The sequence below is a fragment of the Eschrichtius robustus genome, chromosome X (genome assembly GCF_028021215.1).
Source record: "Eschrichtius robustus isolate mEscRob2 chromosome X, mEscRob2.pri, whole genome shotgun sequence".
NCBI classification, from domain to species: Eukaryota; Metazoa; Chordata; class Mammalia; order Artiodactyla; family Eschrichtiidae; genus Eschrichtius; species Eschrichtius robustus.
The window spans coordinates 95,930,202-95,945,598 of record NC_090845.1 but is presented as its reverse complement, the minus strand read 5'-3'; the positions used below and the strand labels follow the sequence as shown (position 1 = coordinate 95,945,598).

General features: G+C 40.3%; 1 protein-coding gene across 1 annotated transcript; it reads right to left on the bottom strand.

Moving 5' to 3' along the window:
- Nucleotides 1-3,858: 3,858 nt before the first annotated feature.
- Nucleotides 3,859-4,392, bottom strand: NCBP2L (nuclear cap binding protein subunit 2 like). Its single transcript, XM_068532668.1, has one exon. It carries the CDS (start codon nucleotides 4,390-4,392, stop codon nucleotides 3,859-3,861), a length of 534 nt encoding a protein of 177 aa, XP_068388769.1.
- Between the last annotated feature and the right edge of the window lie 11,005 nt (nucleotides 4,393-15,397).

The following is a 15,397-nucleotide window of genomic DNA, read 5'->3' as shown; positions in this document are numbered from 1 at the left end:
AACCATTGCCTATCCCAAGGTCTTAAAGATTTATGTTTACGTTTTCTTCTAAGAGTTTTATAGTTTTAGCTCTTATCTTTAGTTATTTAATCCATTTTGAATTAATTTTTGTATATGCTGTGTGGTAGGTGTCCAGCTTTACTCTTTTGCATGTGGATATCCATTTAAAGCTGTCCCAGTACCATTTGCTTTAAAGGCTATTCTTTCCCCCATTGAATTGTGTTGGTACCCTTGTCAAAAATAATTTGGCTGTAAATGTGAGTGTTTACTTCTGGACTCCCAATGCTATTCCATTGATCTATATGTCTTTTCTTATGGCAGTACAACACTGTCTTGTTTACTGCAGCTTTGTAGTATGTTTTGAAATCAGGAAGTGTGAGCCTTCCAACCTGGTTCTTCTCTTTCAAGATTGTTTTGGCTATTCTATTACATTTTCATATGAACTCTTGGATCAACCTGTCAATTTCTAAAAAAAAAAAAAAAAGCCAGCTGGGATTTTGATAGGAATTGCACTGAAACAGTTGATCAATTTGGGAGGTATTGTCCTCTTAACAATATTAATAAGTCTTCCAATCCATGATCATGGGATATATTTTTCCATTCCTTTAAGTCTTCTTCAATTTCTTTCAACAATATTTTGTAGTTTTCAGAGTATAAATTTGGCACTCTTGTTTTGCATTTTTTCCTAAGTATTTTATTCTTCTTGGTGCTATTTTAAATGGAATTGCTTTCTTAATTTCATTTTGGATTTTTTATTGCTAGTTCATAGACGTGAAATTAATTTTTGTATATTGATTTTATCTTCTGCAACTTTGCTGAATTATTACCTCTAGTAGTTCTCTTTTTTGTGGACCCCTTAGGATTTTCTCTTGCAACCTTCAAGTAAAGATATTTTACTTATTCCTTTTCAATATGAATGTCTTTTATTTCATTTTCTTGCCTAATTATCTTAGCTTAAAACCTCCAGCACAATATTGAATAAAAGTCTATTGTTCCTGATCTTAGGGGGAAAGCTTTCAGTCTTTCATCATTGAGTATGTTAGCTGTGGGGTTTTCATAGGTGTCCTTTATCAGAGTGAGGAAGTCCTGTTCTATTCCTACTATGCTGAGCATTTTTATCATGATAAGGGTATTGAATTTTTTCAAATGTTTTTTCTGCATCTATTGAATTTTGATCATGTGATTTTTGTCCTTTATTCTATTGATTTATTCAGCATGATTTTTTATAAATTTATTTATTTTATTTTTAAATTTATTTTTGGCTGCGTTGGGTCTTCGTTGCTGTGCGTGGCGAAGTTGCGGCGAGCAGGGGCTACTCTTCGTTGTGGTGTGTGGGCTTCTCATTGTGGTGGCTTCTCTTGTTGCGGAGCACGGGCTCTAGGCACGCGAGCTTCAGTAGCTGTGGCAGGTGGGCTCAGTAGTTGTGGCTCGCGGGCTCTAGAGCGCAGGCTCAGTAGTTGTGGCGCACGGGCTTAGTTGCTCCGTGGCATGTGGGATCTTCCCGGAGCAGGGCTAGAACCCGTGTCCCCTGCATTGGCAGGTGGATGCTTAACCACTGCACCACCAGGGAAGCCCCTATTCAGCATGATTTTAAAGAATATGTTATATTGTAAGAACTACTGGAGGAGTCTTCTAGCCATACAGTATGAAAGTTCCTTTAACTTAACCAACAGTATGCTTCATAGGACATTGATAAATCCTTAAAGACATCCTTGGGAGCAGGCTAAGTGGGTAGCCACTATGAAGAGTGGTTGGGAGATATGCCAAGGTACTCTTCCACAAACATCCTGTGATAAAAACAAAATTTTAATCCCATGACTTGAAAAATCTCTTTTTTTATTTTACGGAAGTTACAAAGAGGGGATGCTAAAAAGTTAGTAAACTCCATTGCTGTATGCAGAGTAAGCTAAATTGGCCAGAAATGCATGTTGGGTACTCCCGTTTCTCCCAGAGAGTAAAGATAAATATGGCTGGGTGGAGTCTGAGTGATCCTCGACGTTAAGGCCGAAAGGCGATCACACTTGAGAAGCTTGCTTGAGGGAGAGAGAGCTCAGATACGACGTAGTCAGTGGGATAATTTCCTGAGAAGAGGAAACTCAAAGAGAGGTTTGGACCTCCTGGCCTGACTGAAGATAAGGGAAAGAGATAATAGAGTACCTTGATTAAGGGCAACATCATTGACATAGACGCCTTGGTTTGAACCCCAGCTCTACCACTTACTAGTTGATGCCCGTACCTCTCTGATCTTCAGTTTTCTCATCTATGTAAGGGGCGCAGAGTTGTTAAGAGTAAATGAAATTGTGTTTTAAAGCCTCTAGCAAATTTTCCGGCACATAATATTTATAGAAATTGGCATTCCCTTTCCTCCTCTACTAAGGAAAGAATGTTACTGAATGGAGAGGATAACCTCAGGTCACAGGGTGAAGGATTCAGGAGTAAGAAGGTGATTTTATCGAACTTTCCAGATGAAAGGTGATGAACCCTGGAGAGGTAAGTTTGGGGTCATGAGAGCGCAATTTAAATCCTTTGTACAAGAATGAAATTAAGAAAAAGTGTTTGGTATCAGAGTACTTTCAGATGCATGTAAACAAGCTGGCTTACAGGATAAAATAATGTATTATCTCACATAATAGGACATCCAGATGTAGTGTGTGCTACAAGGTTAGTTGATTCGGCAGCTGGATAATTTTGTGAAGGACACAGTTTCTTTGGTCCTTCTTCCCACCTTCTAAAGAGTCCAATTCATCCTAGGGATTTTTTTCTCTTGTGGTTGTAAGAAGGCTGCCTGCAGCAATCATTGTACACATACTTATTCACTTCCAGTGGGAAGGAGAGAGACAACCGCTCCTTCAAACATAAATTAAAAATCCTTCATTTCTGTCTTATTGGTGTCCCCACTGGTCATTGTCCACCTATGACCTTATTAATAACTAATCTCACGGGATTGTAAACCTCTGATTGGCTTAAGCCTGGATTCCTAAACCAATCACCAGCAAGAAAGAGGGAATTACCATAACTGATTCACACTACTGATAGTAGATAAGACTTCTGGGCCCCAGAAGGAACATGATCATGGCAATCAGCAATGGAAATGTAGTGTGAGGAGCAGACTTTAGTGATTTTAAGCCACTAAGGCTTTTGGGGTTGTTTGTTACTGCAGAATAACCTAACCTATGTGATGTAACAATAGAAAATGTAAGTAAAGTGTTGTAAACTATATTGAGAGGATTGAGAGAAGAGAAGTGCCAGTGGGGGTGTAAGTGAGCTAAATTCTCATCTATGAAAGCAGGGAGTCAGTAGATGACATTTAAAATTAAAATAAACAGTATAAGCAGTCATGTTATTTAGAAATATGGAGGAAACTACCAGGAAAGAAACCAAAACAACCTGCTAAAATAATTGAAAGTTATTACCCAGGGAATAGGCCTGGGGTAGGAAGAGGTGGGGCAGGAGGATTTTTGCTTTCATTATAGACTCTTCTGGATTTTTTAATATTTTAAAATAATGTGCTTGTATTCTTTTAATAACTTTTTAAAGTTTTCCAATTATTTGACTTTATTTTATGCAAAGTCTAAAAAAAATGATCATTTCAGGCCCTGGGAACACGGTCAGACGCTTCCTGAAAGGGAAGTTGTGCTTTTCATGACTCATATCTCACGTACCTAATTTATTCCTGAAGAACACTTCACTTTTGACCACCTGATGATCAAACTGGTAATCTGACAACCAGCTTCAACATTAAGACAAGAACAAGAGACTATTTTTGTTCACACCATTTAATAACATTTCAGAGAGAAAGATACAGCAAAAGGGTTTCTGCCCAGCAAATAAAGTAATTTAGATTTGTTATGAAATGGGCTATTTGCTGACCTGGTATTGTCCTTTAATTATTTTTTTAGGGGCTAGAGTTGCAGGTGTTTCTCTAGTGGATTCCTCTCCTGCCCCAGACCTGAGCCTGTTTTCCAAAGCCTCCTCTTCACAAAATTCATCTTTTACCTGGCTCCCAGATTGGCCATAGCCATATTGTCTGCCCTCTCTAAAGCCTATATCCCAAACTATGTGGATAATACGGTCATCTAGGTGGGTCTCATTTAGGAATCGCATGGCATTTTTGGCATCAGCTCTGTTATAGTATTCTACAAAACAGAAACCACATGCCGTTTTCTTTATTTTATCCAGGCCCATAAAAACATTCTTGACATCACCACGTCTACTAAAGAGCTCAAATATTTGCTCTTCGGTTGCATGAAAGGAAAGATTCCCCACATACAGTGTGGAGCTTTCCATCAGTAATTTTTCACGCTCATCGTCGTTGCTACTAAGCAGCTGCTCCTGGTACTCGCTCTGCTCCAGGGAGGAGTCGCTGCACAGAATTCTCAGGTCCTTGGACATAGTGCCCAGCGGGCGCTGTGAGGGCAGCAGTGCCCGATCCAGCTCAGCAGCAGTATCACCACCAAAGAAACCCTAAATCAAATTTAACAAAAGTAAAGTTACAAGGAGGGAAACTGAAATACAAACCTGTGGGTATTTAAGAGGTTTGTGCCAGATGCATAGACATCTCAGCTCTTGACCATGAGGATCACATCAAGGCAAACCAAAAATAGCAAGTTCCAAGCCCCAGGAACATGGTCATAAAACCCCATTTTGCAAGGCTTCCTGAAAGGGAAGTTATGCTACCTTTGGTTGACTCAGATCTTACATACCTCATCTATTACCGAAGAACACATTTAACAACAGTATGCTCTCGGAAAATACAGCATAAGACAGTAAAATGGATCAAATTTTCATGGAGAATGAGCACTAGTATCATCCTGATCAAGGACTAGGCATCAGATAAAACACATACATAATCAGGGTCAAAGCACAAATACACTTGTGGCATACTCTCTTATGATTTAAAATAATAAATTTGTGATTCGAGTCTATGATATGGAAATCAATATATTGTGTTGTTAGGTTAGGCAGAATCCCTGTGTACTATCAAGTACACAAGAAGCTCTATAAAAATAAAAACTCTCTGGCATCATAAATCTCACCTAAATTAAGATTAGATTTTATTAGCAATAATTCCACTCATCATCTTAGACTTCAGGCTTTTATTTAATTATTTGAATATTCCAAGTCTACTTAAAAACCCTTCCCAGATAATTTTAATGAATGCCCTTTTCCCCCTTTACTAAATTTTCCTACTGTAGTCGGAGGCATTAAAAATGATTCAACTGGTTTTAGCTACACTTTTCAAAAGTATGCATTAGTTCTCCCCCCTCCCCCACTCCTATTTTGCAATGGTTCCCAAATTTTAGTGTGAAAGAAATACCTGCAGAGCTAGACTGAAATGCAGCTTCTTGAAGCCCACACTTAAGAGAATCTGACTCGGCAGATCTAGAGCAAGATCTGGGAACTGACATTTAACATTTAACCTGCACCCTTCGGTGATCCAGATGCAAGTAGTCCGAGGACCACACTTCTGAGAAACTCTTCTGAGGAAATGCATTCTCTTAACAAACCTATAATGAGCAATCTTTATTTGCCAGGCACTATGCTAAGTGCTACGAATGCAAAAATGAAAAAGATACAGTGAAAGCATGATTTTCAGAAATTATTGTATCCACAGCACCTAGCATGAACAATGACTTGCACATACAATAGACATGCAATAAATATGTGTTGAATGATAGAACACATGAATTCAGAATTGACTGATGAAGCCAGACAAGTAAACAAGAAAACATGATATGGCGTGATCAGTACTATTTTAGCGAAATACCTGGGGAAAGGGAGAAGGAAACTAACATTTATTGGGCATCTACTTTGCTATGGATATTTCGTGCACTTTCCATTACATCACACAGGAGGAGAAACAGTTACCCAGTTTGGAGGCACCAGAGAAGGTGTCCAGAGGAAGGGCTGCGTGCACTGATTCTCAAATGACAAGGAGGGTGTGTGTGTGTGTGTATGTGTGTGTGTGTGTGTGTGTGTGTGTGTTTGGGGGGAGGGTGTAGAAATTTAGGGAAAGAGCCAGATAGAGAAAACATGTGCAAGGGTAGAACACAAAGAAAAATAAAAGCATAGAAACCTGAAATGGGAGCCTAAATAAAACCAGGTGCTGCACAATTCAAAGCAATGAAAATGGGGGGCCCTGCCTACTTAGATGTCATTTGAAGAGCAGTAGGAAGCCCACTGCCCAAAAATCATCTTCCTGACAGCCTGTCAATGGTGTCTGAAAGTCTGCTGCTAGAAACTCATTACTTTGAGTCATTGACAAATTGCCCGGTTAAAAAACAAATATCCCTCCCAGACTTCATTTCCTTTTTTTTTTTCTTTTTTGACCTGGTTACTAGATTGGCAGATCAGAGAATGGGATAGCTATAGTGGATTTCATTTCATCCAGGCATTAGACAAAGTTTCCCATAATTTCATTGCAGATGAGATGGCAGAATATAGGCTGGGTGCTCCAGCTGTTTGTTGAAATGAGTCTGTAACTGATTGAACAAACGAATGATTTGGTGTCAGACTAGAAGGGAAGTTCTAGGAGTGAGCCAAAAAGCTCTATTCTTGGCTGTATCTTGTTCAGCTCATTTATAATTTTGGCTTCCTACAAATAAGAGCTTTTAAAATGGTCAGAGCAGTTCAAAGTTGGAATGGGCTGCCTTGGGGAGCAATGACCACCAGGCACCGAGGAGTTCGAGCCAACCTTGGAGAACCCCTTGCCCGGCAGTCAGGCAATGTAGACACCCCTTTTAACCGGTGTAGTGTTATGAATCAAGTATAAATTTTGAAGTCAAAAGACCTCAGTTCAAATCTCAGCTTTACCACTTATTAGCAATGTGACCCTAGGCAAAGTACTTAACCACACTGATTTCAATTTCCTCATCTGTAAACCGGAGATAAAAACACGTACCTTGAAGCAAATGCTGTGACAACGTCATAGGTGAAAACACCTCGCACAGTGCTTAACACACTGTAGGTGTTCAATAAACAGCAGGTACTAGACAAATTATTCCAATTCTGTGATTCAGTGACCCAGAATAAGACATATAAGTACATATCAAATCTGCTGATGACACAGAGCTAGGAGGGACTTTGAACAGATCTGGGCAGTCTTGGATTATTGAACCCAAACTGACAAGGTGATGGATAATACTTAGGGATAAATGTGAAGTCTTACTTTTAGATTCAACACAGGGCAAAAGGACAGAGTGAGGGAGATCTGGAAAGAGCACAGGCTTAAGAGTCCTGTTTTATAATTTTATAATCCCATAGTTCATTCATTTATTCGCTCATTTCTTCATTTATTCAATAAACATTCATGGAGCACTGTGCTAGATTCTAGGGAACTAAGAAATGAGATGCAGCCCCTACCCTGAAGGAGCTCACAACCTGGGGAGACTGGCAACTTACAAGATAAATTCCAACACAATGTGATTATTCTACTTATAGGAGCACATACTAGGCCCAGAGGCAGCACAGAGAAGGGACAGAAAACTACAGAGGAGGAATATGAGGGGGGGACAACTTTCTAGGGGGACATGATCCCTGAGTCTTTTAAAAAATGATCACATTGTATTTATTTTTTGAATAGCCGATTCAGATTTGTGGTACAAAATATAAAATGTACAAAAAGATGGGCAAAGCACGTCTGCCTTCCAACACTGTGCCCCAGCCACCCCGTTCTCTGCAGAGGCAAATCACTGTCACTGGTTTCTTGTGTATCTATCCAGACACACACCAAGTCCAATTCTGAAAGGTGAATAAGGGTTTGGCTGGAAAACAAGGGGTCATTCTAAGCAGAAAGAACAGTGTGTACAAAGGCATGGAGGCATGGTGGGGTGTTCATTTTGATACCATTTGGGCAAGAAGATAAGGAAAGGATTATAGAAGATAAGACTAGAAGGGTCGCCAGGGCCAGGTTGTGAAAGCCCTTGTAAGGCATGTGGAACAGTTTGGACTCTACCAGTAAGCAGTGGAGAGCCATGTTAGGGCTTGAAGCAGAGGAGTGATGTGATCTGATATGCGTTACAGAAAACTCATTCTAGTACCAATATGGAGAAAAGATTAAAGGGGAGTAGGCCAAGAGTCAGGGAGACCATTTGGGAAGCTATTTTAGTAGTTGAAAAAGTAAAGAGATGATAGGGACTCTAGACTAATACAATGTAGTAATATAAAGAAAAGACATACCAGATAGACACTTAGAAGGTAGACTTAACAGGTCTTGGTAACTAGTTGAATGAAGAGTCTAGGATGACTCCCAACATTCAGGCCTGGACTACTGTGGATAAAGTTCTGAGTCACCAAAATGGTAGTTATGGGGTAGGTAGAGCAGGAGGAACAGATGTGAAAAGGAAGATGAATTTGTGACACACAGTTTGGTGTTGAGGTACCTGTGGGACATATGTCCCACATGTTTAGTTGCAATTGAGGATTCAGGCTTGAAGCTTACAAGAGAGGTCTGGGGCCATAGATATAGATTAGGGAGTCAACAGCACAGTCGATAAAACCATGGGGATGGATGAGATGATCTAAGGGAAAGGTGTAGAAGGAGAAACATCCTGGGAAACACCAGCACTTAACGGGTGGCCGAAGAAGAGTCCACAAAGAAGCATATAAAGGAGCAACTAGAGAGGAATGAGGAGAATCAGGAGAGGAGCAGCACGACCAAAGCCAAGGAGTAGGCACTTTCCAGAGAGGCATGAGGACAGAAGTGGAGCGAGAATGAAATGTTAAATGCAGCAGAAAGACGTCCAGTAAAACAAAGGTCCACCAAAACAAAGACTTAAAATTGTTCGTTGGATTTGGCAATCAGGATGTCATTGGTTTCCTTAACAAGAGCAGTTAACAGTGGTGTTCTGGGGTCAGAAAAGCCAGACTTGGGGGTGGAGGGAGGCGGGGCTGGCTTTTGAATGGGAGGTGAGGAAATGGAGACAGTAAGTGTAGACTACTCTTCTGAAAAGCTTCTATGATAGTGGGAGGAAAGAAATAAGGTGAGGACCAGTTAGGGACAGAGTCGAAGGAGAGTTCTGCTTGTTTGTTTCTCTTTGTTTAAAATTGAAGTATAGTTGATTTACAATGTTGTGTTACCGTCTGGTATACAGCAAAGTGATTCTGTGATACTGTGCTATACAGTAGGACCTTGCTGTTTATCTATTTTATATACAGTAGTTTGTATCTGTTAATCCCAAACTCTTAGTTTATCCCTCCGCCACCTCCCTTTCCCCTTTGGTAACCATAAGTTTGTTTTCTACGTCTGTGAGTCTATTTCTGCTTTGTAAATAAGTTCATTTGTATCATTTTTTTAGATTCCACATATAAGTGATATCATATGATATTTGTCTTTCTCTGTCTGACTTACTTCACTGAGTATGACAATCTCTAGGTCCATGTTTGTTTCTTTTTTGAATAGGAGAAAGCTGAGCATATCTAAATGCTGATGGGAAGCAGCCAGTAAAAAGACAAAGAGTGGCTGAAGATACAGATGAGAGAGGGGATAACTGATGAAGAAAGGTCCTCAAGAAGGTGGGAGAGAATGGGCTCCAAAGCCTAAGTAGTTCCTGCAAGACAAGAAGGAAGGAGGTTAGGACGTGTAGGGATGCGGCTCTGTGGCAGGGTGGGGTGAGGGCAGGAAACTGAAAGGGTGAAACTTGTAGATGGGTCATTTACAAGGACATTAAAGTCACTCAGGATAAGGGCCAGAGCTCGGGAGACTATAAGTGAGGTACCGAGGTGCTCAGTAAGTGAGAGACCTGGAGGGCTGTAGATAACAGTAAGAAGGATTGGAAGAGGGTAACTATATCATCTCCTGGCTCCACGGGGTAAGAGAGAACAGAGAACCTCTGCCACTGAACCTTTGGAGAAGTTGCTTAGTAGACGTTAAGTATCCGACCCAAAGGAGGTGCTCAATAAATGTGAAGAAGTGACCTTTTTTAAGCCCACACAATAGTAAAATCGCATTAGAAGATCACAAGAAGGAGCAGTACATCCATTCCTGGGCACCTTATTTTAAAGTGAACACTTACAAACTAGAGTGGATTGATTAGGAATTGGGCACGTTTAGTCTAGCAAAGAGATAGTTAACCTTTAGAGGAGGATATGACCAGCATCATGATACATTTGAAGGGTTATTTCTGCTCCATGTGGTAAAAGTAAGATTAATGGAGAGAAGTTACAAGGAGAAGATTGCAAATCCTTTTCTGCACAGTTTTTCATTTATCCAATGATGAAATGTGAACTTACCTAGTATATTAAAGTGGAGGCTGGATGAATACATACCTGAAAAGGGAGTTAGAAAGGCTACTGTTAGAGAAGGTGGAAAAGCAATGGAGTCGTTACAGGCCACAGATCATCAAGTTGATTTGTAGACACTGTGAGAGACTATTTCCTACTTTATAAAGTAGAGCTTGGCTAGAATAGAAGGCTCTCTCTGACTCTTGCTAGTGGGGAAGAATGAGTCAGAGCATCTAAAAATAGAAGAAAAACTTGAAGAATGGCTCAAAATGATCACAATCAAAATCCTAAGGGGAGGGAGGAGAGAAGGTGGCAAGATAAAGCAAATAAACTTCCAGGAAACAAATTTTACTGGCCTTCTGGAATTAGCAGGAGGACTCTGCGAAGAACCTTTTCAATGGCTGCCTTAAATTAATGCTTGGTATTATTTCAACTATGCGGAAGAAATAAAGATTTGGACTCTTTAAAAAGCCAGGCTGTTTCCTGCTCCAGATGAAGGCAGTAGCTCTGAGAAAGGAAATTAGACAGAGCTGGGACAGCAGTGTTAACATGCCTCACCTTTATAAGACTGTTCCTAGGAAGACAGAGAAAGCTGAGAGCAGCTGTTGAAGCCTGGACCTCATGGCCAGAGATCTGGCTGGTGCCAAGAGAAAGTAATGCTTGATTGAGGCTGCTTAGGCCTCAGAGTGGTAGAAGATGCTCTTATGTCTTTTAACACTTGTATTTTAAAAAGCAGTTGAACATAAGCTGAAAGAGACAGGCAGACCCAAAGCAGAGACAATGGCCTAGGACAGCCCACAGGAGGAAAGAGTGTAATAAGCGACTGTTCAGTATAGAAGCTGACCCCGATTAAATTAGTAACAAGGAATTAATGATGCTTAATGGGGTTTTTTTGTTTGTTTATCATTTGCACTGTACGGCCTTGCAATTCAAAGTGTTGACTGTGGAGCAACAGGAGCATCGGGTGATTTGAATGCACAGTACAGGTTGAGAAGCACTGCTATACCTGGTTTCTTAGCTGAACTTTTGCCTAGCAAAACTCTCTCTCCCTTCTTCCTTCCTTTTCTCCCTCCCTCCACCTCTCTTGATTTCTCTGATTCTTGTTTACATTGTAAGCTAACAAACAACTCTAATTATGGCTGAGAGCCCTAAAAGTAGTGCTCACGATATGCCCAGATAAGGAAAAGAAAAGAGTAGCCAGGTAACATACCGTAAAGCATGAGTTTGGGGAGTGGGAAACCACAGACTTGGTTTCCCATTGTACTGTGTGAATAACCTTCATCAAGCTTATAAACCTTTCTGAGCTTCAGTTCCCTCATCTGTAAAATAAAGGTCATTATAGTATTTGCCCCATAGGGCTCTTGTGAGGGTGAAATGAAGAGAAAGTATGTAAACTGTCTAGCGTAGGGCCTGACACAGAGTAGGTGCTCAGTATATAGTACTCATTATTATTGAAAGCGATCAGTTTCAAAGTGAAGTTAGAAATAACAAAGAACTAGTGTAGCCTTCCAAAGTCCCCTTGAGAGCCTCCATGAAAGCCCCATTTTCCTCATCCAATTCAACCTCCTTGATTCCAGCGCCAGCCAGCAGTCAAGCTAAAGCACTTCTTATTCCCTTGGACTATCTTCTTGTTTTTGCTGAATTAGTAAGATTTTCTACTTTTTCATCGCAAATGGCCCACTGTTCTAGTACATTAAAGCTAAAAAATATCTTTTGTGGGCTGGCCTGGAAATGTAACTACCATTTATTAACAATTTTTTTCTCCTATGGAAAAATGCACATCACCTTCCAAACAATTGACTTCAGAGTGAACTTTGAGATCTCAGCCTATGTACAAGTTGGAGGCTGCCTGTATGTCAACATATGGAGTGGTGACAAAGGGCTAGATAAACCGAGTCCAGAATTCCAGAGGTGGCTGAACGGTAAATGAGAATGCTCCAAGGAGTGGAAAGTAGGGTAGATAGATCAATCTGAGTGCACAGTATCAAGGTTTAGAAAGCTAATACAGGAAGGGAGATACACCTCAGGAAGGATATTAAAAAACAGCAGCAAGAACAACACGAACCATTTTTCTACTATATTAGGTCAGGGGCCCCTAATCAGTAGCTTGGGATCTACAAACAATATAGAGGCCTTACAAGCTATCTCTGAGAGATGGTTACCCTCCCCCTGCCTTGCTCTCTGTAATTTGCCTGGATTCTCAGTTCAGAGAAGAAGACAGAAAACAGCGTCCCCAACCTCCATCCTTCTCAACCCACACCCTGACAACCACCCCCCAGGTTTACTTGGCTTCCTTCTGCCCTTACCTCCTTCTTTCAAGAGGAGATCCAAGCTTCAGGAAAGTACAACACAGTTTTTCCTTACAAAGAGGGAGAAGACTACTGTTTTGGGTAAAATGAGATGACTGGTGAAAACAGGATTCCCAGGATGGAGAGAGGTGGAAAGCTAATAACAGAGGACCATGGAAAAAACAAAGGACTTTTGTGCCTTCTCACTGAAGTCTTTAGCAAGAAAATTGATTATATCCAGGGGAAGTCTGGGTTAATAGGGCAGCAAGCTAGCAAAGTCTGATACCCACCATTTACGAATGCCCATTACGATATCCATGAAGCTCTGCGAGAACACTAAGAGTTTTGCACTAGTTAGGGAAACTGGGGGAAAACTGATCGTCAGCTGCTAGTGGGGAAGGAAGAGCTGGCTCTTGTGGGGAGACTGGGTTGGACTGAGGACCATACTTGTGGCCTACATAGACTCTACCAGACAGTGAAAGTGCCCAAGAAAGAGGGGGAAAGCTTTTGATTCACTTCTACCAGCTGTTTTCAGGGCCTGTACTGATCAGAAAACCAGAGACTGTCCTTTACTACACAAAAATATCTTCCGAGGCAACCAGAGTTCTGATCCATTTCTTCTACCATCAGCTCCTTTATTTTCTATACACTTTTGGAGATTACAACATGAACACACCACACGACTGGTGACGGTGGGTAGTGGTGGCTGGGCCAGTGCTTCTTATAAGGGAAATCTCAAATATAAGCACGCTTGGAGACACTATATATGAAATAATGTAGCAGGACAAACTGCAGAGTCATACAACCCAGAAGATCAGAGATAGATGATTCCATCTCAGTCCAGTAGAACCTAAAAATCATAAAACCACCACCACCAACACTATCCACTGCCACCTTTTCCTGTGCACTTATTATGTACCAGGTACTATCTTAAGTACTTTACATGCATTATCTCATTTATGCCTCAGTGCAAACACAGGTTGTCTTTCAAGTTTGTTTGAAAGGGTCAGGTAAAATAATATATAACATTTATTGAGCTCTCACTATGTGCTAGGCACTAAGTATTGTATATCTACTATCTCAACTCGGCACTAGAAAATGGGCTCAGCCTTCCCAGTTCATCCTTCAAGGATCAATTCAGGCATCACCTCTTGGTCTGGGAACCAACCCTGGCTGTCTATAAGAATCACCTGGGGACCTTTTAAAATTATAGATCCCTGGTCCCCACCCCAGACCTACTGAATCTGAATCCTTGTAATTGGGATCTGTTGTGGGTGATATTATGTTCCTCCTCAAAATCCATATGTTGAAATCCTAATCCCCCCTATACCTCAGAATGTGACTATATTTGGAGGTGGGATCTTTAAAGAGGTAATTAAGTTAAAACAAGGTCATTATGGTGAGCCCTAATTCAATATGACTGGTATCCTTATAAAAGGAGGATGTTTGGATATAGACAGGTACAGAGGGATGACCACGTGAAGACCAGGGGAGAAGATAACCATCTACAAGGCAAAGAGAGAGGCCTCGGAAGAAAACAACCCTGCCAACACCTTGATTTCAGACTTCTAGTTTCTAGAACTGTGAGAAAATAAATTTCTGTCATTCTCTTCCACTTGCCAGCTGTGTAACCTTGGAAAACTAATTCCATCTCTCGGAGAGCTGTAAAACAAGGCTACCTCATAGGCTTGCTAGGAGGAATAAATGGAAAATGGTTGTAAAGCCCTTAGCACCGTGCCTTGCATGTAGTAAACGCTCATTCATGTTAGCTGTTGTTATTAATATTATAAGGTGGTTGGTCTAGAACAGAAACTCTTAAAAAATCAGGGGATAAATGAACTTCAAGGGAAAAATATTACATCTGTATTTTCACCAACCTCTAACTGAAATTTAGATTTCTTTCCATTATAAATGCAGAGAACAAATCACAGTAGTATTAGCAGTACCTGTGACTTTGTCATCAGTAGAAATCACAGTTTTATGTCACATTACTGTTATTACAGATGTCTTTAAATATTTTTACACTCATCATTACTTTGAAGTTACGGTGGTTATCAGAGCTGCATCCATATCTTGCTACTTACATTAATAACAAGCACTTATATAACTATATGACAATTTTCCATTTTTACTATTTTGATAAGTGCATTTCAATATAATTTACTTCCTTTGTAATCCTAGGTATTGTATTCTGTGTATCTAAAAACATTGTTCTGAGAAGACATCCATGGGCTTTATTATATTGTCAAAGGGATCCTTGGCACAAAAAAGGTTAAGAAGCCCCGATCTACAATGGAACAAGATAGAAAGCCCAGAGATAAACCCACACACCTATGGTCAACTAATCTATGACAAAGGAGGCAAAGATACACAATGGAGAAAAGACAGTCTCTTCAATAAGCGGTGCTGGGAAAACTGGACAGCTACATGTAAAAGAATGAAATTAGAACACTCCCTAACACCATACACAAAAATAAACTCAAAGTGGATTCGAGACTTAAATGTAAGACTGGACACTATAAAACTCTTAGAGGAAAACATAGGAAGAACACTCTTTGACATAATTCACAGCAAGATCTTTTTTGACCCACCTCCTAGAGTAATGGAAATAAAAACAAAAATAAACAAATGGGACCTAATGAAACTTCAAAGCTTTTGCACGGCAAAGGAAACCATAAACAAGATGAAAAGACAACCCTCAGAATGGGAGAAAATATTTGCAAACGAATCAAAGGACAAAGGATTAATCTCCAAAATATATAAAGAGCTCATGCAGCTCAATATTAAAGAAACAAACAACCCAATCCAAAAATACGCAGATGACCTAAATAGACATTTCTCCAAAGAAGACATACAGATGGCCGAGAAGCACATGAAAAGCTGCTCAA